General features: G+C 33.2%; 2 protein-coding genes across 9 annotated transcripts in view; both read left to right on the top strand.

Annotated features, from left to right (window-relative positions):
• Window positions 1-26,963, top strand: part of LOC132906064 (neurotrimin-like) — a 316,775-nt gene that overhangs the window by 270,721 nt on the left and 19,091 nt on the right. For 5 of the 8 annotated variants that reach the window (XM_060957922.1, XM_060957923.1, XM_060957920.1 and 2 more), the window contains 5 exons: window positions 10,156-10,284; window positions 13,921-14,058; window positions 15,179-15,349; window positions 16,802-16,873; window positions 17,254-17,322. In XM_060957922.1, the coding sequence (XP_060813905.1) occupies window positions 10,156-10,284; window positions 13,921-14,058; window positions 15,179-15,349; window positions 16,802-16,873; window positions 17,254-17,322 (579 nt within the window). Of the gene's footprint in view, window positions 1-10,155; window positions 10,285-13,920; window positions 14,059-15,178; window positions 15,350-16,801; window positions 16,874-17,253; window positions 17,323-18,420; window positions 18,531-26,963 lie in introns of those variants that run through there. The other 3 variants (XM_060957921.1, XM_060957918.1, XM_060957919.1) reach the window with 3 other exon arrangements.
• Window positions 26,851-26,963, top strand: part of LOC132906121 (transmembrane protease serine 9-like) — a 400,143-nt gene continuing 400,030 nt past the window's right edge. The window contains exon 1 of the mRNA XM_060957990.1: window positions 26,851-26,861. The gene's annotated coding sequence lies outside the window, so the exon portion shown is untranslated. The remainder of the gene's footprint in view (window positions 26,862-26,963) is intronic.

Here is a 26,963-nt window from a genome sequence, read left to right as displayed (position 1 = left end):
ATACACTGACGACCAGGATGTAGCAGAAATTGTCCGGACGGGACTACACTTTCCTCGTGGGTAGAAGATGCGTGGAAACCATCAGACGAGACGGCAATGGTGTTAGAGAACGGTTCTCGAATCCCAAAGGGCAGCACATCAGTTAGTAGCCAGTTGGTTTGAATGTATGCCGTATTCACAACCGTGATATTTTGTCCAATTAAGCCGATAATCTGACGCTTCTATCGAATGACATGCTGCTCATATAGCGATAGATGCGTCCAAGGATAACCTTCGATACAGGATCGTCGAATGATACCGTCTCATCAGCCGTTGATGGCTCAACGAGCTTTGCGAATTGATCGGCATTTTCATGAGTACTGGAACACATTTCACGTGTTTCAACTGATTAGCTATGGGCCTTTCAGACCAATTTCGTTGGATTGCTAATGCAATGCAATATGTTTTTCACAATTAAGGGCAATAGAATATCTCCTATTTATTATAGAATTGAATTTTATTTTTCACATTTTATTTTTCATAGAATATTTTTGTTCAAATATCATAAGAATATTATCAGATGAAGTTAAAATATTATATTTTGTTTAAATATTATAGGACTTATATATCTTGATTTATATCATTCGAACAAAATAAAGAATATAGTACATAATAATACTGCGTACATATTCACACATTTTAATTAATCAATAGTAACGAATTTTCTTTATTTCAAACAATATATTTAATATTTTGCTTTCAACAGTTTCATATAAAATCATTACGTTATAAAATCTTTATTTCTAATGTAATTTCTTACATCTAAATTCGTATGAATTGTGAAAAACAGTTAATGCTACGTAATCCGATTACATCGAGGAAAGCAATTCTACGAAACAACTATATCCACTTCAAAGCAAAGATTAGGAGTCAATTTATGGTGTTGGAATAGTCTGAGTGTTTCGTACGTGTGTAGATGCGCTACAAATGCTATTTTCTCGTTCTTGCCGTGTCCAAAATAGTGAAGGAGAACGTTCAAGAGAAATGAAAGAGGAAATCGAATTTTGTAAAACGTACGCGCGTCTGCAGAGATACTTTTAAAGAATGGGATCGAGACACCTGTGGGCAACAGAAGGAAGGATCTAGTTCCCTGGTTCCAACCGATTGTCCAGAAAGTTGATAAGAGACGAAGAAAAAAACAAGAAAGTAGAAATAAAAAGGGATAGTGGAATTTCGAATTGAAGTAGCAACGTTGGAAATGAGATAACGAAACGTTTGTTCCTGCTTTTAGAATACAGCCAGTGGTTTGTTCCTGTAATGTTTATCTTGACTTTGATAGAAATTAATTGCGAAGATGAGGAACTGTTGTATAAACGTTTGATGAATATTTAATGATGGAACTTCAATTTTTCAACTTGTTCTTTTAATCTTGCGATAGAGAATTAAAAACGGATTAATTGAACAGCTGACCTTAAAAAAAAATTAACACTGGATTCAGCAGATTAGAACTAGGAAGTTTTAACAAAATTAACGCTGATTTTTTATGGAAACAAAAACACGATTGTATCGTATCTAATTTCCATAATTTTCCACGTGTAATATATGAATGTAAAAAGAAAAAAACAGGATACGTTATATTTTCGTTTTTAATATGATCTCTCCTTCTAAAATTCAATCCGATGAAAGTTATTCGCAGAACATAATGAAGCAGGAAACCTCCTAAACCTATTTTAAGACAAGAAATTCCATTTTACGAGTGAAATCAGATAATGAAACGTAAGACGCAACACGATTAAGCTTCAAACTGAAAACTTTCTTTCAGTAGAAAATCCAGAAGGGTATTACAACATACAAACAGTCACGAAGAAATTGAAGATTATACAGAAAAATGTTACTAATATTTTTTAAATGTTCAAAAGAATGACGAAATCATATATTTAATTTAAAAATCGAATGAAAGATACAGACATGATTCGTTGAAAAATTTATTGAAAAATTCGACACCATTTTTCATCATTAAATTCTTCACCGATGGTCCTGTCGAGTCCTATCGAACTAAGAGTTGAGCAATTTCGATCAAAGAAATGTGAATGAATGGGACTCGAAGAACAATTGGAATCTATTCCTTTAGAAGTTAAAACTCAAAATTTCCTGGACAATATTGTTCATGAAGGTGGCTTCGAAAATACAAAGGAACCTCAAACGGCAACAAGATAAGCTCGTCTTGACGCTACGAGGATCGACGTCGGTACAGTTTTGCCGCCAGTTTTCCTCGTCGTTTGATGCCGGGGTTGCGCGTAAAACGAGTACAACGTAGATTCGATTTTCCGCGCTGCCTATATCGATATCCACCACGCGACCCACTCCCTCTTCTATCTTCCCTTCCGGGACAGGAATTCGTTCTTAGGTTCCGATTTTCCGGTCGCCTCGTGTTACTTTGACCCTATACATACAGGCTACATCAAAAATCGTCTGGGTAACTCTGTTATTCTCTATAAATATGAAGTGGAATAATGCAAATTATTAGGAATATGAACGTTTTACATTCATATATTTGTTTGTTTATTTCTTTGCTCGAGTAGACTCGATAAAAGATTCAGACAGTTAGTAAAACCACGCGATACTTTAATATCTTATTTTCGAGTAAATTAATCATTTATTTCATTGTTTTGTTATTTTTGTTTCTTTATATATTTGTAATAATACGTACATTGAATATTTTTAATTTGTACTTCATTGCTATCGTTTACGATAAACATACGAATTTATGCTTCTTCCTTTTTAAACGATTTCGTAAAGATGCAAAAATAATTGACATAATCTTGATATAATCTTAATTTACAATTTCGATAGTAAAAACGATACTTCATATTATAAAGCGATAATGTATTTTTTCTAGAGAGGAAGGAAAATATTTCCAGAATAGTTAAGAAATATTTAGAGATAATATCGTCTGTGTAATATTTTGAACGGCGCTTGATATTTTACACTTACACTTACACCAGGTATTCCCTTTAAAGTTCTTTTCGTCGATGTCGCGATTTTTGCTACGTCCTGTACAATTTCCGGTAAACTACCGACGAGAAAGAGCGCCCGAAGGAGATTGTAGACAAAGAGGAGCGCAAAGAAGCCAGTTGCTCGACTTGCACCCGTTCACCTGCATTATGCTGACATTGATTACCAGTGTTTTCTAACCTTTACGCATCGTACGCTTCCATTTCTTCGATATCCGTTTTCATAACGTCCTTCTCGAACGAGGCGAAATAATTTTCCCCGCGTTAGGCAAATTGTTATTGCGAGCAACGCTGCTTTGCCGCTATAAACGTTCTTCTTTATTGAATCACACTACTGATATAAGGATTTCAATTTCTCCCAGAGCTACATTTACAAAAGTTGGCGAACGTGGATTCGCTGGTTAATAGAAAGTTCGCAAGTGAAATAAGATATCCTTATTCTAACGTTTTGTATTTACATATATTTAAATGTACAGCGCTGTTTAAAAATAGGATAAGCTTGTGAAAGTAAAATTTTTATTTTTATATTAAAGATTATGTGCAAACTTCCGATTTTTATGTATTTATGAGAAAGTTTGCAGATGCAAATATTCATAGAATGCACATAATATACAAAAATATATAAATATATATTACCTATAAAAATATAAGTATATTACCTTTTATAATGTTTAATAGGTGAAACTATTCTTTATCTAGATCCCATTCTTTAAATTATATTCGTGAAAACATGAATTTACACAAATATTCACATCTAGTTATTTGATTAAAATTAAAACACTAGAAACAGATAATAAACAATTTTTAAACAAGTAATTCTTTATGTTTAAAAAGCAGAAAAAATTCTTTTCTTGTCAGTTAGTGGAAAATTGTTTGGACTTGCCGTATTTATTTATTAACGTCGAGCAGAAGCCAACCTTAAAAAATGAGCTTTCGCAGTCGCATAAAGAGAGTGAAACTAGGAAAGTGTGCAATATTCAAGGTCCCAAAGGCACTGTTTCTTAGCTTTGTTTCTTGCTGGTAAATAAGTACGTGTAACGGACTTTGTTCTAACAGAAGAATTCAGAATTTCGGGAATCTTACGAAAAATTAATTGAAACTTACATTTCGGCAATTTATTGAAATTACTTTTCTGAAAATGCAATAAGAGGTAAGATTTTTTAAATCGAAATTCTAATTACGTCTCTCATTATGAAAGAAACTATATGCTTCAATTATAAATATACATATGGTCATTCACAAAAGTATTTCAGGAATTATTTCGAAAAACATTTATGTTTATATTATTGGTGTTACAGAAAAAACATTTTGAAATTCCACTAGCATTGTGAAGAAACACGATTAACATGGTTGTGTTCATAAAGTTTAAACATGTAAAGAAACAGATAAAGAATGAAGATGAATGCAAACTCTACTACTCCATTATAATATTCCAAAATTAAGAAATATTAATTATTATACTTCTTATGGTATTCTATCACAGAATACATTTTATTTCTCCTCGTACTGTTATTTCCTTATTCTCATTCTCATATATTCTCTTGTTACAAATTAGTTTTAGAGACGACGTTTTGAATTCTGCGTTACAAATTTGTAATAATATTTGCAAAGAAGAAAAAACAACACTTTAGTTACATTGGAATAAAAAACAATTTCTATATACTCTGCAAATATTCCTATAAAATTTTCGGCGAGGCAAAACTAATTCTATCGAACTTTGAAATGATACTGAGATAATTCTACATTCTATTTTACCAAATAATTACTCTTCAACTATTTTACGCTTTTATAACACACGAACATCAATTAACCGTAAACCTTACAGTGTTATCTGGCACAATTTCGTACACGATTCCTCAAGTAAATGTAATCATTGGTTCCATCGCTACTTAGAATTATCCAAACGATTACGAAACGATACAGACCGAAATCCGTCTGTTTCTACTAGGAACACATGCAGAGGCATTAGCTGCAATGATGGTAGCTGGAGGATTTCGCTGGAGGATGAATGTAGCTGGGTTATCTGGCGGTAATAACGCGAAAAAGGCCACTTAAGGGGGTTGAAAGAGGGTGGGATGAAATATCGACGTCCATGCCGCCGCTTATGGGGCGGAATACATCACGTACTAATTCCCAAATAGGTAGCCGTTTCCCCACTTCGTCTTCGAGTAAGCTGTCTGCTTATTCTTACGCTGTTAAGGAGCACGCGGAAAATGTTATGCAAAGTGCGCCCCGCGCATCGACATTCAATGCCCGCTAATTTATTCCACCGTTCTTTTTGCGTTCACTCTTATCTGCGTCGTTTAACATTCAAACGGGCTGATGAGTTCCGAAAGACATTGCCTTATCGTCTGGCTTGCGTTTTGTTCTTGTGAAAATTTTAGGACATTTTCCGCACGAGCAGAGAATTAGAAATCTACGGTGTTTGAGGGTAATTACAAAATTTATGTTTAGATGAACTTTAATTGTTATATCAAATTACTAGTTTCGCGCTAAATAAATAGTTAAATAAATAGTTTGGCTTGAGATAAGTTGAAGTTCCCTGCACAGAAGAATTGAATCTATGCTTGCAAGATTCAATCAGTTTTATTCTATGTTTTATTAAGACAATTCTTCTTCTACTCTTTACCACAACTTACAAATGCAGGATAAAATCCTAAGAATGCAAACTCAATAAATGCATTCAATCAATTCAATAAATTTATATTCCTCATCTTATAGGAAATTCATGATCCTTCGTTTTACATAAAATTTGCCACATTCGTCACTTGGACATTTACACAGATTCACTTTCTTATGGCTATAATTAAAATCACTGAATCTAGGTAAAATATTATTTTAATCGCTAAACATTATATAAGGACTACTATACTTCGTATATTTTTTGAGAAACGCATAAAAATCTGCAGTCGATTTATCATCTAAATACATTTAGACAAGAAAACACCTAACTCATGTGAATAACAACAATAAATCTGACCATCTCTAACTTATAATATAATCTGAAAGAATAAAAAAGAACATCACGTACATCGTTATACCGCAATAACAATTCAGAGATTGTTAAAAAATAATTGGCTACAAGTTTGCACAATACTTTACTGGATTCAGCGTAATTCGAGGTGAAATTTCATCGAGCCGTATCATATTGCGGTTTCCCATTAAGTCGAAAGTTCTAAAGGATTCCCGCTAAACAGGTAAGCGGGGTTAGTTCTGACGCCAGGATCTGCGGGACTACTTGATTAAAACCCTCGGAAGTGGCCTGGCCCGGTTGGAATCTCTCGCAGCTAGGCATTGTTTATGGAACAATGGATAGGTTTGGCGTGTGGCACGGTCTGGCCGGCAGCGATTCACACCATCTTCTTACACTCCTACTCGTGCCATACCGCGAACAGCTTACCTTCCTTTCAACGACCTTCACCAGCTGCGATATTTCCTCGCGATGATAAGAGTTTCGAGTCACGCGAGATAAGCTTGTACAATTGAGGACGCGGTTGCTGCTAGCGCGAACAACCACTGTGTTTTCTTCTGTTTAGGGGATTAGGAAATGTATTGTGGAATTTGTTGCAAACGAGAAGTGTTGTTAATAAGTGTTATCTATGTGATAAGAAAATAATAGCAGAAACGGTAATAACATAATTTTATTATATGGCTGTTGAATGGTTGTATCGAATTGGAAGATGGGGTAATGTATGTTTGTAATTATATGTAGAAGTTGCAGAAAGTGTATGGTTAACTATACATCTATACACTTCAAAAGTATCTGAACATTGACTTACTCTTAATGAAATGTATGTATTTTAGTAACAAAATTATGAATACATCAAAGTACATTGATGTTATTTTTCATGACAGCATACATGATGCGATCAAATTGATTTTTAAAAGTGAACAAATATAATAACTAGACTGCTAGATATGCAAAATTAAATTTCGTGTGATCATAATACTCTACATTTTTGACAAAGAATAAAATCATCATAAGCCTTCCTATTTATAATTTCGCTATAATCAAAATGACATTCTGTCAGGAAGAATCAAGTGTTCACATATTATTGACCATTTTAGAGTACATTTCGAAATAGTGATGCACGTGTACGTTAAGAAGTAACGAAGAACGATGGAAATTATCCCGCGGAGGACCACGGAGCCAAATGAAAGGCAGAAAAGCAAGCAATCTATCTGGGAGTGCATGAGCCGTAACAAAGATCGTGATACATCGAAGGGTATTATTCGACCGGAGGAATCTCCACGTTCTTACAGCGTCCCATTACCTCCACATTACTGTCCGGGAATTGTAGCAACAATTCTTTCCTCCCCTTGATACAACGCGCTTTTACCTTTATCGTGAAAAACGTTCAATTGGTTTTCCATCGCTCTTCAACATTTACTCGCGATCAGTTTAAAACCTCTCGCAGAATCTACTACAATGCGCCTTCTGTCCCTGTCTGGCAAGAATTCTAGGAATGTTGCACAATAATTTCGCGTATAAAAATTGCGATCTGCAGCTACGCCGTTTTATTATCGCGCTCTTATTGGAACACGTGGCAACAGTTGTCTGCTTTTACGTTTCTTACGGACATTATGATCGCATATTTACGGGAACAGGCTGCGTTTCATTACATTCCATGGTGTTTATGTTATTTTCACAAGAAAATAGGTTTTTGTATCTGGATTTTGACATCTGTTCTTGTTTCTTTGATTTCTCTCTTTGTCATTGTATAATTTTGTTCTCATGGGTGAATTATTATTTATTAGAAATAAAAATTAACTCTTGGAACTTCAATCGTGACGCTACGGTGATATTGATAACGTGAAAATTATTTCTTGTATAGTTTTCATTGATAAAAGTATGCGTAAAAAAAAGAGAGAATTTACAAAAGAGTTCATAATATTTTTCTCTTTGAAACGAAAGCTTTAGTTTCAAAACATTTCATTGCAAAAGTATTCTGAAGTGAAATATAGTTACTGAAAACATTCTCAGGTTATTAAAAGTTAAAGATGGCGTGGATCTAAAGCACAACACCACAGATGCTTCAACGTTAACTTTCTGAAACGAGAAATAGTGTAGATGATTGATATAATTTTGTTGTTATAAGGAGTTGTACAAAATAAAACAGAAATTAATATATTGGAAGAAATTTAAACAGCAAAATAATTTATCTACTTTTATCGCTACTTTTAATTCTTCAATGTTCACTTCTCTAGTTTGAAGCAAACGTACTAAGGTATCTAAGAAGTGTAGAGAAAGAAACAACAATTTAATCTCTTTATTCTAGTAACGTAAATTTGATTTTCACTCCACTTTTAGCTTAAAAGCTTTTGAAAAATTTCATATTTGACTTTAAACAATAATTTAATTAAATAAAAACTTAAATAACGTTCAAATTGTATTCTGAAGTTACCTCAATATCGAACTAAAGAAGTGTCGAATTGAAAAGAATATCTACTGGATTTAGGAATCTTAATTTTGATAGAATATTTATAAGTGTGAAGTAAAACCGAAAACCGGTGGCATATTCTGTAACACAGTGCGCAGAATCTCGTTTTGGCTCGCGTGCATAATTCGTTAGAACGGATGACCGAGCACGGCCGCAAAATACGGTAAAAGTTGCAGGAAAATGTGGAACGTGGAAGTTTTGCAGGTTTGTGCGACTGGCCAGAATGATAAATCGTTTAACGTAATTTAATTATATGGCGGTGTATAGCGCGGAAATGGAAGCGGTGAATGTAGGATGGAATAAATAATTACTTTCTATGACAGATATTAATGAGCCCGTTGGCTTATAGATGCATTAGAGAGTCAAACTTTCAATCTTGAATGGACAACGTTTGCATTGTTGCATTGTTCACGAATTATAAAAAGTTGCCTAGATTAAGTTTCCAAATCTCTTATATAATAATAAGTAATAATGGATTACGATGGAAAATATTAAATGTGTCAGAATAATACGAATTTAAAAACATATGAATGTTGAGAAAGGAAATACTAATATGTAGATAAATATTCGCGGCTAGTGTGATGTTATGATATTCTAATTATTGAAAATGTTTTAATGTAATAAAATTAGCTCATATCACTAATTCTGTTATTGGAAAAATGTGTGTACTGCTTTGCTCATAACATTTTAGTCTATTGTATTTATCAATTTAATAATTACCTTAAATTTTGTAATTGGGTTTCAGGTTAAGTTTTGAGTTACAACGATACATACAAGGACACGCATTTTTACGATTTTTCTTTCTAAATATAAATTTACCTAAAGTTTTGTTCATACAGTAAAAACACTGCCTAGAAAACTCCTAAAATTACGAGGAAAATTTGTTCGACTGTCGTTATTATACGTATTCTCAACTCATTCTGTTTTTCATCTTCGTGGGTTATCTTTTAATCATAGAAAGCATATCGTGTATTTTAACGCAAAACTTTTCTTAATACCAAGAATTAAAAATATTCTAAATTAAAAGTATTCGAAACGGAGAAGTAGTTCATCTGAAGTCGTCGGAGGTTTTGCGATGCCTTTTGCACTTATAAATTTGGTACCGTCGAAGTAGGTCGCCCCTTCTGAACTTTTCGCCGAACTTTCTACCTGGAAACTTCGATTCCTCCGCAAATAGTGTTACGTCCGAATTTTCAACGATTCGACTTCGAAGAAACTTATCCATCCAAGATTATCAATCCTGCTCTTCTCAAAATTATATCGCGTTAAAGGAGAATTAATCATGTTTTTACTAAAACGATACAGATTTATGTTTCATTTTTATTACGAATAATCAACTCCACCTTTTGTCGATTTCAATTCATGATTAACGTTCCATTCTCGAAAAACAAATTGTTTAGGTACTTCCATGAATCAATTTGTTACGAGAAAGTAACATAAACAATAAAAAATTCTAAGGTAAATTTAAAAAATGATGTTTGCAATATAGTTTTCTTTCTTTTGTTTTCTAATTTATGGAATTGATCAATGTAGCTTCTAAACTACTTAAATACTTAATAGGTAGACGTTCTTTTTGCTAGAACACGTAATTCCTCTTTTAAATAATGGACATTGTTTTTATTGAGATACGTTGGTAAATTTCTGTGTCAGCAGAATGAGAATTAATTGGGCAATTTATATATTCAGAACTCTAACGAAACATTATTCCGTTTCTGTTTCAGTAAACGTGGTAAATGGTGAGGTGCTGCATATTGTGAAGATAAGTCGATTGCACATGGGATCATACTTGTGCATCGCTTCGAACGACGTTCCACCGCGAGTTAGTCAACGCATATCTCTTCGTGTGCAGTGTGAGTATATACTGAAATATTTTCTCATCTACCAACCCCTCGAACAGTAACCTGGCATGCTTGTTTATTAGATTGCTTTATACGCACGTTAATCCTAAACTATATCGTTAAATTTTGTAAACGCGTTATACGAACTGCAATCACACGGAAATACTTCTTTTTCAAAGTGAAGCTCTTCAAAATTATTCCCGGCAAAGCGTTTGAAATCTGCTGTATAAAAATGTACTTATCTATACCCTGCAGTTATGTTTTACATGCGATTAAATTAAATTTTCAGAAATTATATTTTATAAAATATTTAAAATATTTTTAATTACTTGTGCAGAATGACTTTCAGTTAGATTTCATTGAATACACCGGCGTGCTTTCAGAGGGATTTAAAAAGATTTAAATATATAATTCATGAAAACCTTGAAAATAAAATTACAAAATTTGTCAGTAGCGAAAAGATTATAGGCCATTATCGAAGTCTATACGAAACAAGACATTTAATATCTCTTTAATAAAAGTATAATAAATTGTTGTAATTTGTTCTCGGAATTAAAGTCGAATTTCAATTCATACAAATTTTGATACCGAAAGAATTATAGGAGTTAACGTATATGTATATGTAATGTTTCGTAACTGTTTCACATATTGATATAATGAAACAAGTATTATTATACGTTGAAATAAAGTTAATAATTTAAATAATTCTAACCATTTAGAATCGTATATACCAATTTCTCAAATTACATAGTGTATACTATATATCATATCCAGAAATAAATTGATGGAGTAATGTCATTCATTAGCAAATTAGATTAGAATCTCAGAATTGATGGTGCTTGGCACAATGAAATGGAAGAAAGACATTGCAAAGGGCTGAAAGCAAAAGCACAATTGCAACGAGTCAAGAACGATGGATTGATGAAGCAGGAAGAACGGTAACAGGGTGCATTCTAGTCACAATATCTCGATAAAGAGTGGTTGTTCGGGCCAGCGCCGTTGCATTAGGTCGGTTTTCAACGTCTCATTTAGCCAGCGATTTACGAGTACCCACTTGACCCAGATATGCACGATGTACCTAGGTTCGTTCATTCCCTCTCGAGCATCACGTTCGTCCAGTTTTGGGGTGCGAAACGCGTTTCCGCCCTGTCTTTTCCGACACATTAGTCTCCGTTCTACCGCACGGATAAGTACGAGCGTTAATAATCGCCCGACGAAATTTGAGTTATCGTTTTCTAACGGAAAGTTTTCAGGAGGGTCGCGAATGCACATGAGACCGTGCATAAAAGACAGTTCTAACAGTAACTCACATTAATTTTCAGTTATTTTCTCGTACTTTATTCCTTATTTATCATATTTTTTAATATCTTTTATCCTTAATAATATCCATAATATTAGAAATATTAGGTTTGAGTATATGTAGTAGTTTAATAGTGAGGATATTGGATTTGACATGGATTTATTGAATTTTGATTTTTATTTCGTATTTCTAATTTCGAAAGTTCTCTGTCGTCAAAGTTGTCAACTTGTAGAAATATAATTTGCCCGTGCGGTAAATTAAATTACAAACTATACAACTATTAACAACAAACAATTATTAACAAACTATTAACATAAATTATATTATAGTTAAATGTACATAGTGAGATTGAGATTGAGATTTTTCATAACTTCAATCGCGACTTCCAAATATTTATGATTATATAGTATTGCGAATTCATAGGACTGTTCAAAAAGGATTTCAAATTAATGTAACATCATTATATTGTTAACCTAATGTTTGTAAAAATGGATATCTAATACGTATAATTTATGGAACATTAGGCTACTATATAATTTTCATATTCTACTTCGATATAAAATTCCAAAAACCTTCGACAGCCATTATATTTTGCACATTATATCTCCACAAATATCCACAGCTTAAAAATAACATTTTCACACGACGCAAGTATCTTATCGAACTGTTTCCAAACAACAAAAATTTCTGCTCGCTCCTCTAATTCAAAAACAGTCCTCAAAACTCCTTGAATCCTCGTAATTCACCAATCGAATTAACGTCACCAAAGGAATAAAATTCCAGCGACTTTTTCCAAAGAATTAGATCGATAGCCGTTTGAAAATCTTTGGCGATCAGGTTGATCAGCTAATGGCTGGCCAATATCAGCTCGATAACTCAACAAAAACGTCAAGGGGAAAGAATATAGAGTGGACATGGGATACGATCCACCAATGATATCGTCCTACGGCGTACGCCGCGTACGAGGTAGTAAATCGTGATTTACGCTGGTCCGTAAAAGACGGAACTATGTATGACATGATATTGCGGCGGAATATATCTATATCGATCGTTTGGCTGGCGAAGGTTTCGCCTGTTATACCGTATAATAACTAAAAAACTTTCCAGAGGAATGTTTTCGCCTCCGCGAAGGAAAGTCTTGCGTTCCGCGGGATCGTGGTGGCTCTGTTTAAGTTTCAAGTGCATGGAAACTTTATATAGTCCGCGGAAAAATGGAGAAAATTAAAGGGCATAAAGGCGGTGTCTATGAAACTGGTGGCAACCGCGGTGCTCTCAAGGCATTCGTTTTTACCGCATAAAGGGCGGCCGAGTTGAATAAAGGGAAGCTGCGGTCCGTAGAAAAATTTCACTCGCCGACGAGAGCAGTTGAAAATAAGCATCTGTTCTTTAACCGTGGGAGCTGGTAACGCTTTCAGTCCGCTGAGAGGGTTTTATGGAATTTATAGCTGCGAATTATCTTTGACAATGTCGCTCGTTTTTAACCGATTGGTAGGAGAGGCAAGATTTGGTGATGATTAAACAGAAGATTGAGCAGGATTGTATTGAACAGGAGAAAGGCATTATTTGTGTTTCTTTCTTTTTTACTGTTTTATTTATTAACTTTTTATAGAAGAGTCAAAGGTTTATGTTTGCGCTAAACAAATGGAAAGTGAATGCTTCATCGAAATTTATAATAAGTTGGTAGATTTTCTAGGATTTATTGAGTTACGAGCAAGAGAGTTCTAATGCACTTGATTACACAGTTCGAATATGTAGTTCCAAATTCGAGAGTACAAAGCGTAGAAAGTTTGGTTACTGAAATTCAAAGCACTTCTAATTTCGAAAATTGACTCAAGCTGTTCCAAATACCTGCTCTTTTGGTTTCATAACAATTCCCAATTCCCGCATTATTCCGATTAGAAATAAGTGTCTTCACGAGAAAATAAATACCAAAGGAATGATACAAGACGTTATACTAATTGCACAGTATAACATTTGATTTCTATCCTCCTTTTATTTATTTTCCTTAATTTATTATTTTGATTGAAAATGTACTTTTTAACTTCAGACAGAACAATGTCTTTCAAATAAGCTGATTTTATTCTTATATTACTTAGATGTAATTATATATTTCTTGTATTATGTATTTCTATAAAACAAGTATTAATTTTACCTGACTCTTATAGAAAGAAACAAGTATGATTGTAGATGTTTCTTTATATTACTCGAAGAGTATATAAATATATCTCGTCTTTTCTAAGGGCTAGACATAAAAGCGATAAAATAAAGTGTTTCAAAAGCGAAAATATTATTTCAATTAAAGAAAGAAAGAAATTAAATATATCACGTTAATATTTTTATCGTTACAGTTCCTCCTATGCTTTCGATACCAAACCAGCTGGAAGCGGCATATATTGGACAAGATGTCACGTTGGAATGTCACACCGAAGCTTACCCTACCTCGATTAATTATTGGACGACCGAACGCGGTGACATGATCGTCTCTGGTAATTTTAACTTTAATATAGTAATTATATATGTGTATGCCTCAATTATGGTAATCTGCTAAGCAGACAAGTATTTATTTTATTGAACAAACTTAAGAAGGAAACATTTATTCACGTGGATGTGAATCGAAATATGTTCGAAATAATTTCTAAAATACATTAGAGCTCGTTATTATTAAAATTAAATCTAAAATTAGAAAAATTAGATTATTCATTGATATACATATTTTAAAAATTGATTCAAATGAAATGTTATTCAGATTTCATCAGTGCCTTCGAATTTATTTACAATTTTGTTTAAATTGTAATTGTTGCCTGCTTTCTGAGAATTTGCTTCAGATATTGTCTCGTATGTGCTGTTTTTTATATCACAACGTCTCTCATGCGTGGAAGCCTTAAAAGAAAGTTATGTCGACGACAGAAATATGTTCCCGTAAACTCTTCACAGTAAAGTTGAGGAAATACCTTGCTACGTAACGTTTTTGCAAAAGAACTTTTTATATAGTTTTGTTGATAGCATCATTAATACTTTTTTTACGCTACGATATCATATTCAACATATGAGCTCAAGAATAATATAAATATTTCTTTTTATATCAATTCTTACGTTTTTTTCTATCGTAAAAAAAAATAGTCGAACATTCGCTAAAACCCTAATATTTACGAATAAAAAAGTTCATATATCTTGAAATATATGATAATTCAAGAATTTAATCAAAGTAAAATTTTTTTCCGAAAAATCTGTATATGCAACACTGTGAAAAAACTGTGATGTGAAAAATGGAATAATTCGTATACTGAGAAATACAGAATCAATTAACCCTCGCATTTTCTTATTCTATCAAACGATAGAGAAAGAAATTACAAAAATTTTAAATGAAAAATTTAAGAAATTATTGACAATACGTAGGGAATTAAAATTTATTCTGGTTTTCAACTAACTATGTACACACGCGCGTTTGTTGAGTCACAGATTCCATAGAACGTTTGAACGTACGTTTCAAACTGAAAGTATTAAAAAATTCACGCAAGTTCAGGTCGTTTGATTTACCATGGTATTTGCTCTGCCGCGTACTATAAACTGTTTCAACCTAGGAAGAATATGGTTTTATTTGCCTAGGCAATTACCATTCTATTGTAGGCGATAAATATGAGGCGGTTTCCACCGACAACGGCTACAACAAGTACATGATGCTGAAGATTAGAAATGTTGGCCCGAGGGACTTTGGTTCATACAAATGCGTAGCGCAAAATTCTCTTGGCGGAACAGACGGTGACATCAAATTGGATGGTGAGCATTTTTCAGAAATTCTATCAGTATTACCTTCCATTTTTGGGAGATATAGATAGACTGAAAGCGTTTCAACCTTTGACCAGAGAACTATGTATAATATGTAGTATCGTAGTATAGAAAATTTAAAAGCACTAGCAGTCTTCAATATCGTCTGTACTGCTTTTTTATAGAATATAAATTTGATACAAATTAATATAAATAAAATAGTGTCAAATAACGATTACCTAATTTTTACAAATTAAAAAAGTATTTGATTGTTCCACAATAAAAATAACATATTTTAATGCATAAAATAAAATTTGTGTTCAAATATTACATCTATAATAATTGAATAGTGTATCATGTCATCAACGTATTGTTATAAAAAGTGTGAAAATCAAAATATTCGGAAACGAAAAGAGCATCTTTTATATATCATCTTCTAATAATAAAGTAATCGATTGATTCCCAATGGACTTTGCGCTAAAACTCTTATCGTTAACAGTCGAAAGCTATCGATCGTTTGACGAGGTCAAGCGTCCTTATCGTTTCAACGTGATTCGTAATTGGCGATTAAATCTACGAAGGATATATTTATCCCGGGAGAATATGCTTTTCCACCTCCTTGGACGAATAAATTGGCTGAAATTAAAAGTTTAACGAGATATATCGTACGGTCGGTTGCTACGAAATGAACACGATGGAAGTTCACTCTCGAATTTCCCAGTTTTCCAATATATTTCGTATTTCGTATAGAAGTTAAATTCATTCCTGTACTGTTGAGCACTTGTACGAATTTTTTTCATAAAGGCATGTATATTTAGGCATAGAATATAAACATATAGACATGTAGATTGGATCCCAATAAAAGAGAAACAGATAAAATTATTTTTTTGTTGACAATGTTTTCAATACAGATCGTTCTGAAATGTCTTCCTCTCATTTTAAAAGTTCTTGTTTAAAATAACTTTCATAATGTTCGATATAACAGTATTCATTTCGTACATATAAAAATCTGAATATTGCGTTGAAGCAGGAAAATGTACAAAAACATATTTTCAATATCTCTCATTGTTGTTTTACACACAAATCGTTTATATATATATAAATTGTCACGTACGCGGAAAATTGCAAATCGATCGGAGATAAATCAAGGAAATATACGAGATAAGGTAGAACTTCAATACTCAGTTGATATAATTTTCGTAGAATCATTTTTTACTACAATTTTTTATCTTTGCGCTGAGCTTTTGATACAGTGATAAGTATTGAAATATGAAGAAAGAAAATATATTGAACCCTGAAAGAGAATCAGCTAGTTTCTATCTTAAACAAGCAAAGAAAAGTTAGAAATTTCTGTTATTATTTCCTTTTTTCTAATAACTAATACCTTTGCAAGTATAAATTCTGTAAGTATGCAAAGAAATATTGTCGTGCACTAATTGAGAAACAATTTCTTTATTTTCACAGAAATCCCAGCACCATCAACCACGTCTACTACACCACCACCTTACCATGTGACCTCATCAATGAAGAAGAATGGTAACTACCTTAAAATCTAGCAGGTGTTCAGCCTATTTCCTCTACATTTACCTCAATTTTAATCACTCTATAAAAACACCTAAATGCCGTGCACGATACACGAAAAGTCATGGCAACGTAAACCTGTGGCGTTTAAATATTTGCGAAAAAGCGAGGAATTAGGCAGAATACTCGACATTAATTTACAAATAAAATAGTACACACAAACACGCGCACAAGCACACGTACAGAACCCTCTCGATGGCACTTTGCATCCATCCACCCTTCTTGTTTTTTTTTCCGCTGAAGCAAGGACATCCATTCCCGTGTCTCCCTCCCGCGTCATGACGTCCCGTCGTAAAACACGCCATGTAAAACCGCCTTTGTGTAATGCATTTTAGGTAGAAACGGTAACAAGAAATTACGACAACGACCTATCGACTACGAGGTCGAGGAATGGCGAAATTCAGGTCAGTAAATATCTATTTTAACGCGGGCCGCGTACCTCAGGCATTTCCCACGACGATACAACTGGCTGGCTGCCTGTTGTACCGCTTCGTTCGAGTAATTAGCGTAATTAAAACCTCGTCAACGGTGCACATTCGAGGTGGAGAGATTCTCCAGTGAATCCACTAAATTGCCAATGTTCGGTGATACCCTTTATCCGTGAACGAATTACTTCACGTTACTTGGTCCCCTTTAACTGGCTGGAATGGATTTCAGAATTACGCTTTCGACGACAGTGATTTCACTGATGGATCTTCTGTAGCCTCACGTATCGATCTCCTGCTCTTACGTTTCTGATCTCATTTCTTTTTTGTTCTCCTTCTTTTTCTTACATTTGCAATTTCGCGATTGCATAAACATAATGTTGATCTTACGATTCTGAAGGAATTTTTCGTTGGATTGAGATAACGAATTTTAAGTGAATAATTGGATCAATTCGTATTTAGATGTGAAAAATTAATAAAAGAATACTGAGATATATTATGTGAATATTTTAGGAATTAAAAATTGCAATTTTTGTTTTATAATAAAGTAGAAAAGATTTAAAACAGGCCTGCTTGTTTCTTGTTAATAATATTTGATTTAATTATTTTCTACGGTACTTTTTTATGATTTCTACCATTAAAGACAAGAAGATTATTTAAAAGATACACTGACTCATAAAAGTAACTAAACATTGTACGAACTGAATTTGGATGTTTACTCCTTTAAACATAGGCTTTCTTTATTTTGGTGCGATGAATAGTGGAAATATTAGATTATACATAAAAAAAGACATTCAAAAATTGAACAACAAATATTCTTATTTCTAGTTAAAAATTTGGGATTTTTTATTAGATAACTGAAAATAGTACGATCTGAAGTTGCACGGACAGATATCTTGATATTAATTAGCGTACTATTCTAAGTTGTAGGAGATTGCAATTGTTAGTGGAAAACTGATTTCACCAAAGTTGCTAATTAGTTTGTACTCATCAAATGTCGATATTTTCTCATACGTTCAACTTACATCTTCGTATAATCTATTCGCGAGATGAAATTGTACTGAAAGTCCTTTTCAGACGCGCCAGTTCGAGAGAAACTCCAGGCCCAAAGACATCAACAATAGTTGGCACTACTATGAACTTCTTTTTCAGCGCACAGTAAGTGCTTTCACTTCAGTTCAAGAGTCTTATATCAAGAATCCCTACTTCAGATATTGATCGAATGAAATCGCAAAAAGTATCCAAACTTTTTAATACGATGTTCATTTTATTTTAATTGAACAGAGTAAAGATTCTAACGAGTGCTAACCGATTTTTGTTTCAATCTGGAGATTATAAGACTTTATTGATTTTATTTCCATGATAATTTAATTATTAGAATTTATCGATCAGTCTTAAAAAAAAAACGTTCTTTAATTATTATCTTAAAGTATCTGGAAATATACAAGAATATTTTACTTCCAGATAAAACATTGCACACTTACAGTTGCATATTTAATAATTAATTATTTTAATATCTCTTTTATTCAATTCTTTTTTAATTTAATTCTTTAATATTTAATTTCATAATATTATATTTTTTAAATGTCTACATTATAGCACGAATATTTATTTAGAAATGTATTTATTCATAAATTGCAATTTTTTATTAAAACAATTGCACATACAAATTACAACTAACTGGTTTTATTTATATTCAAATTGTTGAGATGTAAGAAAGGAATGTAAGGAAATGTGAATTTTATAATTAATCAAAAAATTTCGTCTGATTACTGTGTGACATATAAAACGAATTCCATTTAAAATGGGGCTTGGTAGTTAAGTCGGAAGACAAATTTTCTCCGCGGTTTTATTTTCTTACGGCTGCTGGTCTGATTCCAGTCGGTGCCGTTTAAAGTATCGCATAGCTTATGAATATTGAACGTTGTAATATCTTATGAATACGCATGAGAATACCAATCCAGCGAGTTTAACTACCGTTAAATTTCGAATATCGATTAAAAGTCTAAATATTCCGCGAAGAAATAATGCATTAATGTAAAATTACGTGCGTACTAAGTATGACCAATGAAGAGAGAACTTCCATTCGCTTCTTTCGAATAATTATGCTGTATGTAATAAGCTGTGCGATAGGAAATAAGTGAAAAGGTTGAAGTTCGAATGAAATATAATTAAAAATGATCTAACACGTGATTTAAATAAAAAAGATAGTTAAATATTAACATTAGAAAATAAATAGGATGGTCATTAAAAGTTTGAAATCCCAAATACTAGTTTTATAATATAAATTTCATATGTATTTCAAAAATTTCAATTTTAGGTATATCTTATACGTTCTTGCGAAAACATCGCAAGTTTTTCCTTTGTTGTCAATAATTTAACACAAGTAAAATAATAATAAAGTACTTAAATAACAATAGGAGTAGAATTTGAAGTAGAAAGTTTTGTGAGATTGATCGCTTCCTTGATATTTTACATTAATTGTCACGTTTCGTATAAAAGCAGAGGGTGTCTCAATACTCATGAACATCGTGGGGGTGGCAGATAAAACGTCTAGCCGAGGGCACTTTCGTTTCGTATGCCAATAAATTGGCAGCAACTGGCACCGACGTTAAACTTTTCGAACTCAGTTTCAATGACTTTGCTGAAAGATTCTGAGGAGCGCCGAGGCGGGAGACTCCCCTTTCTCAAAGTTTACTTTCAATTAATGAAAAACGAGTTTCGTTGACCCGCGGCCGTCGACTGGTTTCGCCTGGCGAAACGCAGAAACGGGCAACGCTGAATTTCTCCCATTTCTTTCTCCGTCTTTCTATCCTTCTCTTTATTTTTCCTCCCGCCAACTCTCTTTGTTAGCCTCTTTCTCGCCTTCATTTGTTAAATCGATCGACATCCGTCGCACGTGCAGGAAGTCGAGGGCGGCCAACCAGTGGCTGCCGATGAATTGATTCTTATACTGTACAAACTTTTATGATCTGTATTCTTCGAGGCGTCGATCGACACGCCAGCCAATTCTCTCCTCGATTCCAAAGAAGCTTATCCTAATGTCGTGACGTGACGGAGGAAAGTTTCGACGAGCGTGTATCGATCCGCTGCTCCTTCTTGATTGGACCTCGCTTCGATCGTAAACCAATTTCACAGGAAAGAAGAACGTAATTATTTCGTGCTAAATTAATCTAATGATTTGTACCGTCGATGATCGATTAGTTTTATAATTGCGATTTTGTTAATTCGAACGATAAATACTATCTAATGTTAGAATTATCAACTATTAAAGTGTGGAACTTGTTGCAAAGAAATTGAAGCGAACTTACAGTGGTCTACAAAAGTATTTCAACTATTCTATTCTAATTCTTAAGCTAAAATATCTGCATACGGAACAAAGCTTTTATTATAAAATAATTACTAATAATTAATAATTTATTATAAAATAAAATAATTTGTGAAGGTTTTGTAAAAGAAAAAAAATGTTGGTACCATGATTAGTCTACTATTGCAGAATTTCAATGAAAATTTGGTCACCTGGTATTAAGATAATACGCTTCCTACAAAAGCTTCATAGTAAACGTCATGGTGAAAAGAATTGTTTTTCTTTTTTCTCATGTTCACTTCGAATTCAAATCAATTACTTTTTGGTTAGCGATAAAACACAATTCTCAAAGGATCGAATTCACCGCAAATTTGCCAAATAATTGCTACAGTTCCCGGCAATTATTACCATGTTAGTTCCAGCTATTCCAGTTAAAGTTCCTTTAAGTTAATTGGCTGTCGCGTGATGGCCACAATCGATGGGATTCTGTCACGAAATCGGAACGAACGAAAAGAAGTGAAGGAAATCGTGTGGTCGAGGACCGGTAAAGACGTTGTTAAAGTGTTGGAAAATGGTTCGTCTGTCGCTGTCCGTGCGGAAAGTCACGCGCGCAGCGTGGAATTTACTCGTAGGTGGGAATAACTTTTTTCCAGGCGGACGTGCGATTTCGACGTCCATTTCTGAAGACCGAGCCAAAGCGAACGAGGAACTACTCCAGAGGAATTCGCGACGATTGTTTCCCGATCGGTTTTCAAATAAGAAAACTTGTCCGTTCCAAGCCTCGCCCCCATACGTGTGTTTTACTTCGCTTCTCTAATAACGACGATAAAGCATTTTTGTTAGATATCGATTCGTAGAAAGTTCTCACTCAACCGAAACCTATATCACGAAGAATTTGCGGTCAGAAAAATATCGAAAGAATATCGAAAGCACAAAGGTATTTAAACACTTACCATAGAAAACTTTTACGTTATATGTATTACATAAAACATTTCGAAATTTCATTGTCATCGTAATGAGACATAACTACATCATGATCATACTGGTCGAACTTAAAACTTCAATCCGAATATCTATATCGAAATTACAAGATACTCGTTACAAACATATGTTTAGTAAAAATTTGGTATACAACATAAATAGCAATTTTAAACAATTTAATAAGAGTTAAATATGATCGAATTGAATATTCAATTTTATGAATGTAATAAATAATTCACTGTTTAAATACGTTTGTGTTCCTACAAAATATATACTTGCATCGAATATTTTATAGCTTTTATGTACATTCTCAAATTTATTTCATTATACATAACAGTACATAACAGTAATTCAAAGTGTCACGTATAATACACAGAAAGCTGTAAAAGGTGTTTAGAAGCGTTCAATTGGTTTCGTGGGCCTGTGCATCAGATTACCACAAAAAGGACAAAAAACGTACACAAAACAAGAGATTAAATCGTTTCATGCTAGAGGATGTTCGACACAGATATACGTGGTTGACTACATATCAAACAGCTTGGTTTCCATTCGTGCGATACCTGTATGCAGGTCGAGGTTGCTGCCGGGTTAACAGGAGTAAACGTACATATGTATCGACTTCTTCCCGGTTGATATTCATGTATTCATAGCCGGCAACATTACCGGATTTGTATTAGCGCCACAGGTGGCGGTGTTGATCCAACATGGACCTGGTTCGTAAAACTTAGAACAACCGGCCAATCCAATCGAGAGGCGAAATTGAACGAGAGAGATAGACTATGCCAAAAAAGAATCGAACTCGACGATAAACTACGTATTTATTGCGACGCAACCCGCCTTCTATGATACCCAAGGGAATAATTTAATAAATTGTTTTCCCAGCTCGCCATATCGCGATCCATCAAATTCCACAGAATTCTGTAATTCGACGGCAGACTCGATTCCAAAATGCCAGCCATCTTCTCTGACTGATTGCCTCAGCCATTCATTCTCGATTTTAACGTTTCCTATCCGCAGAGGCTATAAAAAAAAATATTTGCACACTGCATTTATTATTTCAGCTAACATTAAAATAATAAAAATAAATGAGATGGTACTAAAATAATCAAATAACAAGTAGCATCGTATGATTTATTATTTAAGCTAATATGCTAATTATTTACACTGTAATTATTTAGGCCCAGGTTGATATATTAAATTTCGTGTTATTTGAGTGTAAAAATCTGATACTGTGAAAATGAGACGTGTATAGTGAATACTTTTCGTAGCCACTGTGGATAACAATTTTTTAGTGATATTAGTTGCAGTGAATTCGATGAAAAGAATATTTTAGAACAAGTAACGTTTTAAATGGTATTAAAGATTCGATCTGAATCTTAAACTCGATCTTAATCGCGGCTTGGTTTCTGCGGAACTATGAATAGTCATTTTGGTGTTGTGGTAAGTGTTCCGGCGAAGTTCGTGGTTCTGTGGTTTCAGGGTAAATTTGGAAACGACGCTTTAGATACAGGTTTTAGCATTTTAAGTTTGATCGGTGTGAATGAATTAAGTTGGATCGATTTTTTGAATTAGTTAATTGATATTTTTCTGCAATAATGGATTTTGAAGAAACATTTTTATATTTTATAAGTAGGATATAATTTATGTGAGATAATAAAAGAGAGATTAATTTTGATTATATTTATAATTCATTATTTATACAAACGTTCGAATTACCTTATCAATGATTTGGTAACATGAAAAATACTTTGAAGTGATTTTACCAGCTTAAACAGTGTGTACGTTTAGTCTTATTTTCCTGTGAATGGTATTTTTATTAAGGAAGAAACGCTTGACGATGTCTGGACTGTATCAACGACACAAATACCCAACATTGGAAGTTCGAAGAAATGCGAAAGATTTGAACTATTTATTCTGTTCCAGGAAAATGCACAGCTAATTAAAATAGTGCAAAGGCAAGAAATGTTTATGAAATCCAAGCACAACTCGAATAAAACGTAAAATTTATAGAACGTTCAAAATGATCACTATAAAGAAACATTTCCCTATATATTATAGAAGATAAAAATATAAAAATAACATTCAAAAAGTTTGCATTAAAGAAGATTAAATAAGAAACACTCATATTTTTTTCACAAAACCAAATTCTCAGAAATTTTTCTTTTACGTTATGAGCCAGAGAATATGGATTTATTTGCATTTCGTTATTATCTCTTCAGTTCCATTTACTACAAACATATATAGACAAATACAGTAGAGTCGATTATCCAATGTGATGTGGGCCGAAGCTGTCTCGGATAGTCGAAAAGTCGGATAATACGGTTCGTGGATGTTAATAAGTTGTGCATTAAAATAGTAAAGAATATTTTGATAATGTAATATTAATTTAATTAACTATTTAATTGATTGAAAGTTTCGTTAACCGTTTTAACAATACCTGACTATTCACGCTTTCATACTCTTTATGTTAAACTTTCAAAGAAAATGAAGTCATAATAAAATTTAAAATATCTCAGATAATGTGGAACTTTCGGTTAAACCTGACTTGGATAACCAAGCTCCACTGTACATATATAAATACGTATAATATAGATATAATAATAATTTGTTTATTTTATAATTTATTAATTTCTTCGTTCCTCGATATTTATTGGAAGAATATTAAGACATACTATATATATATATATATACACACACATACACAGTATGTATAATTACGTATTGTCTGATCAATCTATTGCTTACATACGTCACTGAATCAGTCCGATTTAACAGCCGCTGGATGATATCTAATGGAGTATAAATTTATTTAGCCTTCCACTGGCGAGCCTTTTATCTCATTAAAAAGGGATTTGCACAGACCAAATATCCTAGAGATTCCGAGAATTTGGTCGAATTTAATTCCGAGATGCGGAAGAGCGTCGAGCTCTCGCCCACCCTTCGTATTATCCGCGGCAACTCCTTGTATTTATCTTCTCTATCCGACTATTCTCATACTCGCACATATATTTCACTCGTTGTTGAAATATCGACCGTTCTATAGGACGATTCTCACGTATCCTCAAACATCCACCACCATATTCATTCTATCTTTCCAACGCTGGAAGAACAACTATGTAATTTGCGAAGCTGTCTATAAATTTCGTCGTTTTTAATTTGCGCAACGTTTCGTGCTCAAACAATGAATGTTAAAATCTTTGCACTAAATTTTTCAATCGACTATTCATTCTACAGAATGCCTTTATCTCGTATTCTTCTAAACTTTAATAATGTTATCCTGTATCCTAATAATGAGTCGAAAAACGAATATATATGTCAGACATCATCTTCGTTTGTATTCTAAACTTTAATAATTTCATTTCATGTTTTTGTATGTTGAAAATTTTTGCAAGTAGAAAAGGTATGTGTGTCAGACGTCCCTCTTTAACAGAAAATATGTATACACACAGGTTGATTTATAATTCACACTTGCAAAGATCGTCTTAGGATGTGAAAAAAGCACACTAAACGTTTCTTTCAGAAAGAAAAATTAAAATTTTGTGCCCTATGTTTTTTTTTTGTCGATTTTGATGAAAATATTTTTCATGATATTCTGTAGTTTTTTATATTTTTGTATATCTTATGGTACCAAAACTAACAATGTAAATTATCTATAATTACATTTTACTCTCGAAGAGGTGATTTTAGGTTTCATGTTTTTCAAGCATTTTTCATTTCATTCAATGGCTATTATAGCTTCTGAATTTTGAGATGCTTATTTTTTTAACATTCTATAGTTAACACACAAAGCTAGTATTCAATCGCGAGCTTTTTGGATTGTTTTAAATCACCGACGTTTAAATATACGCAGTCGGTTCGTTGAATTCGAAAACAATTTTGCATACTGGAAATCGGGAGTTCCTATTGATCGAAAGTAGCCCGGAACGTCCTAAAAAGTTTATTCAGTAGCAAAACAGTAATTTATTCTCACAACAGGAAATCTGTAAACAGTGATTCGTGACAATCTTGCTATTCGAACTAAATGGAAAATTTTCCTCGTTTATTGATTCTAATAGAATCTAGTAATACTTGCGAAAAGTAATCCATTATTCCCTAGATTTTTAACTCTTTTTGATCGTGAAATTCCATTTGAATAATTAACTTATTGAGCGTTTATAATTCATTCAATTCATTTAAATTTTCATGTTTATTCATTTAAAATTTATCTTGAAATATTCTTTTGTCATAATTCTTACATTTTCTCTTACATTTTAGAAAACTTAATGATTATACGCAGAGAAATATTTTTTCATTTGAGAGAAACTATTCAGGCTAGGAAGAGTTACACATCGTACCCTCGTATTCGTGAACACAGAAAAATATACACAGCATCCTTAGCGTTGTTTCATTTCATCAACGAGACCACTACCCTTGTCGCTTTTTCTTCATGTCAATGTAAAATTCTACCATTCTATGTTTAAAAGAATTTTTAATTCTCCTGTAGTCGATATATTATGACCACCTTCACAATTTTTTTAAGTTTATCATATAGACAGAAATTTCAAGCGACTTTTTTAATGCCTTCTTTAAATTTTAAGAGTTCTTTTCCATCTTAAGCGTAGAATGAATATCAGAGCTTATTAACATAATGCATAATCATCTGTTTAAATACTTTTGTCATCTCTAAACATCTTGTAATATCCATATATATTTTCAAACTTTAACGATATAATCATGATAATCGAATCTCGCAACAGTGTCAATAGAATTTCAAAACACTTCATATAACACACAAAATACATTCACAAAGATGAATACTTTCGCGAGTCAGTGTACTTTGTGTTGCTCAATAATAATTGCATTTTATTTGCTAAAGAATCGACTCTAAGGACTTTGTGCAATACAGTACAATGAAATAGGCGAAAACTAGCTTCTCTTGCTTTTTCAAGCTCACGATGCTACTTTTCTTCGTATGTACGTAGCGCTTGCATTTACTGTTTCGTAAGAGGATGGCATTTTGCAAACTGATTGTTCCCAAGACTATTCAGATTCAGACTTACAGGGTACGAATTGGTTTTCCGCGTTCGTTCTCTATGAAATTCGAATCACCGTCGTATTGTCCGACCGAAATCCTTTTAGAATGCTATCAGCATTGGTCGCACGATCACCATCCAAACGTTCGATTACCCAGCAGGTGCATTATAATCGAACACTCTATTATTCGCGCAACATGTTCTCGCAGGCACGGGATGTTTTGTTGCATTCTCATTTCCACATACTCACTACGTGCTTCTGTTATCCCCCCTCAAGTACCATTCTTGTTGGCTAGGGATCCAGAGTTAATTGTAGAGAA

The sequence above is a fragment of the Bombus pascuorum genome, chromosome 4, assembly GCF_905332965.1.
Source record: "Bombus pascuorum chromosome 4, iyBomPasc1.1, whole genome shotgun sequence".
Lineage (NCBI taxonomy): Eukaryota > Metazoa > Arthropoda > Insecta > Hymenoptera > Apidae > Bombus > Bombus pascuorum.
The sequence above is the reverse complement of the archived record's forward strand: the minus strand, read 5'-3'. Positions and strand labels throughout refer to the sequence as shown.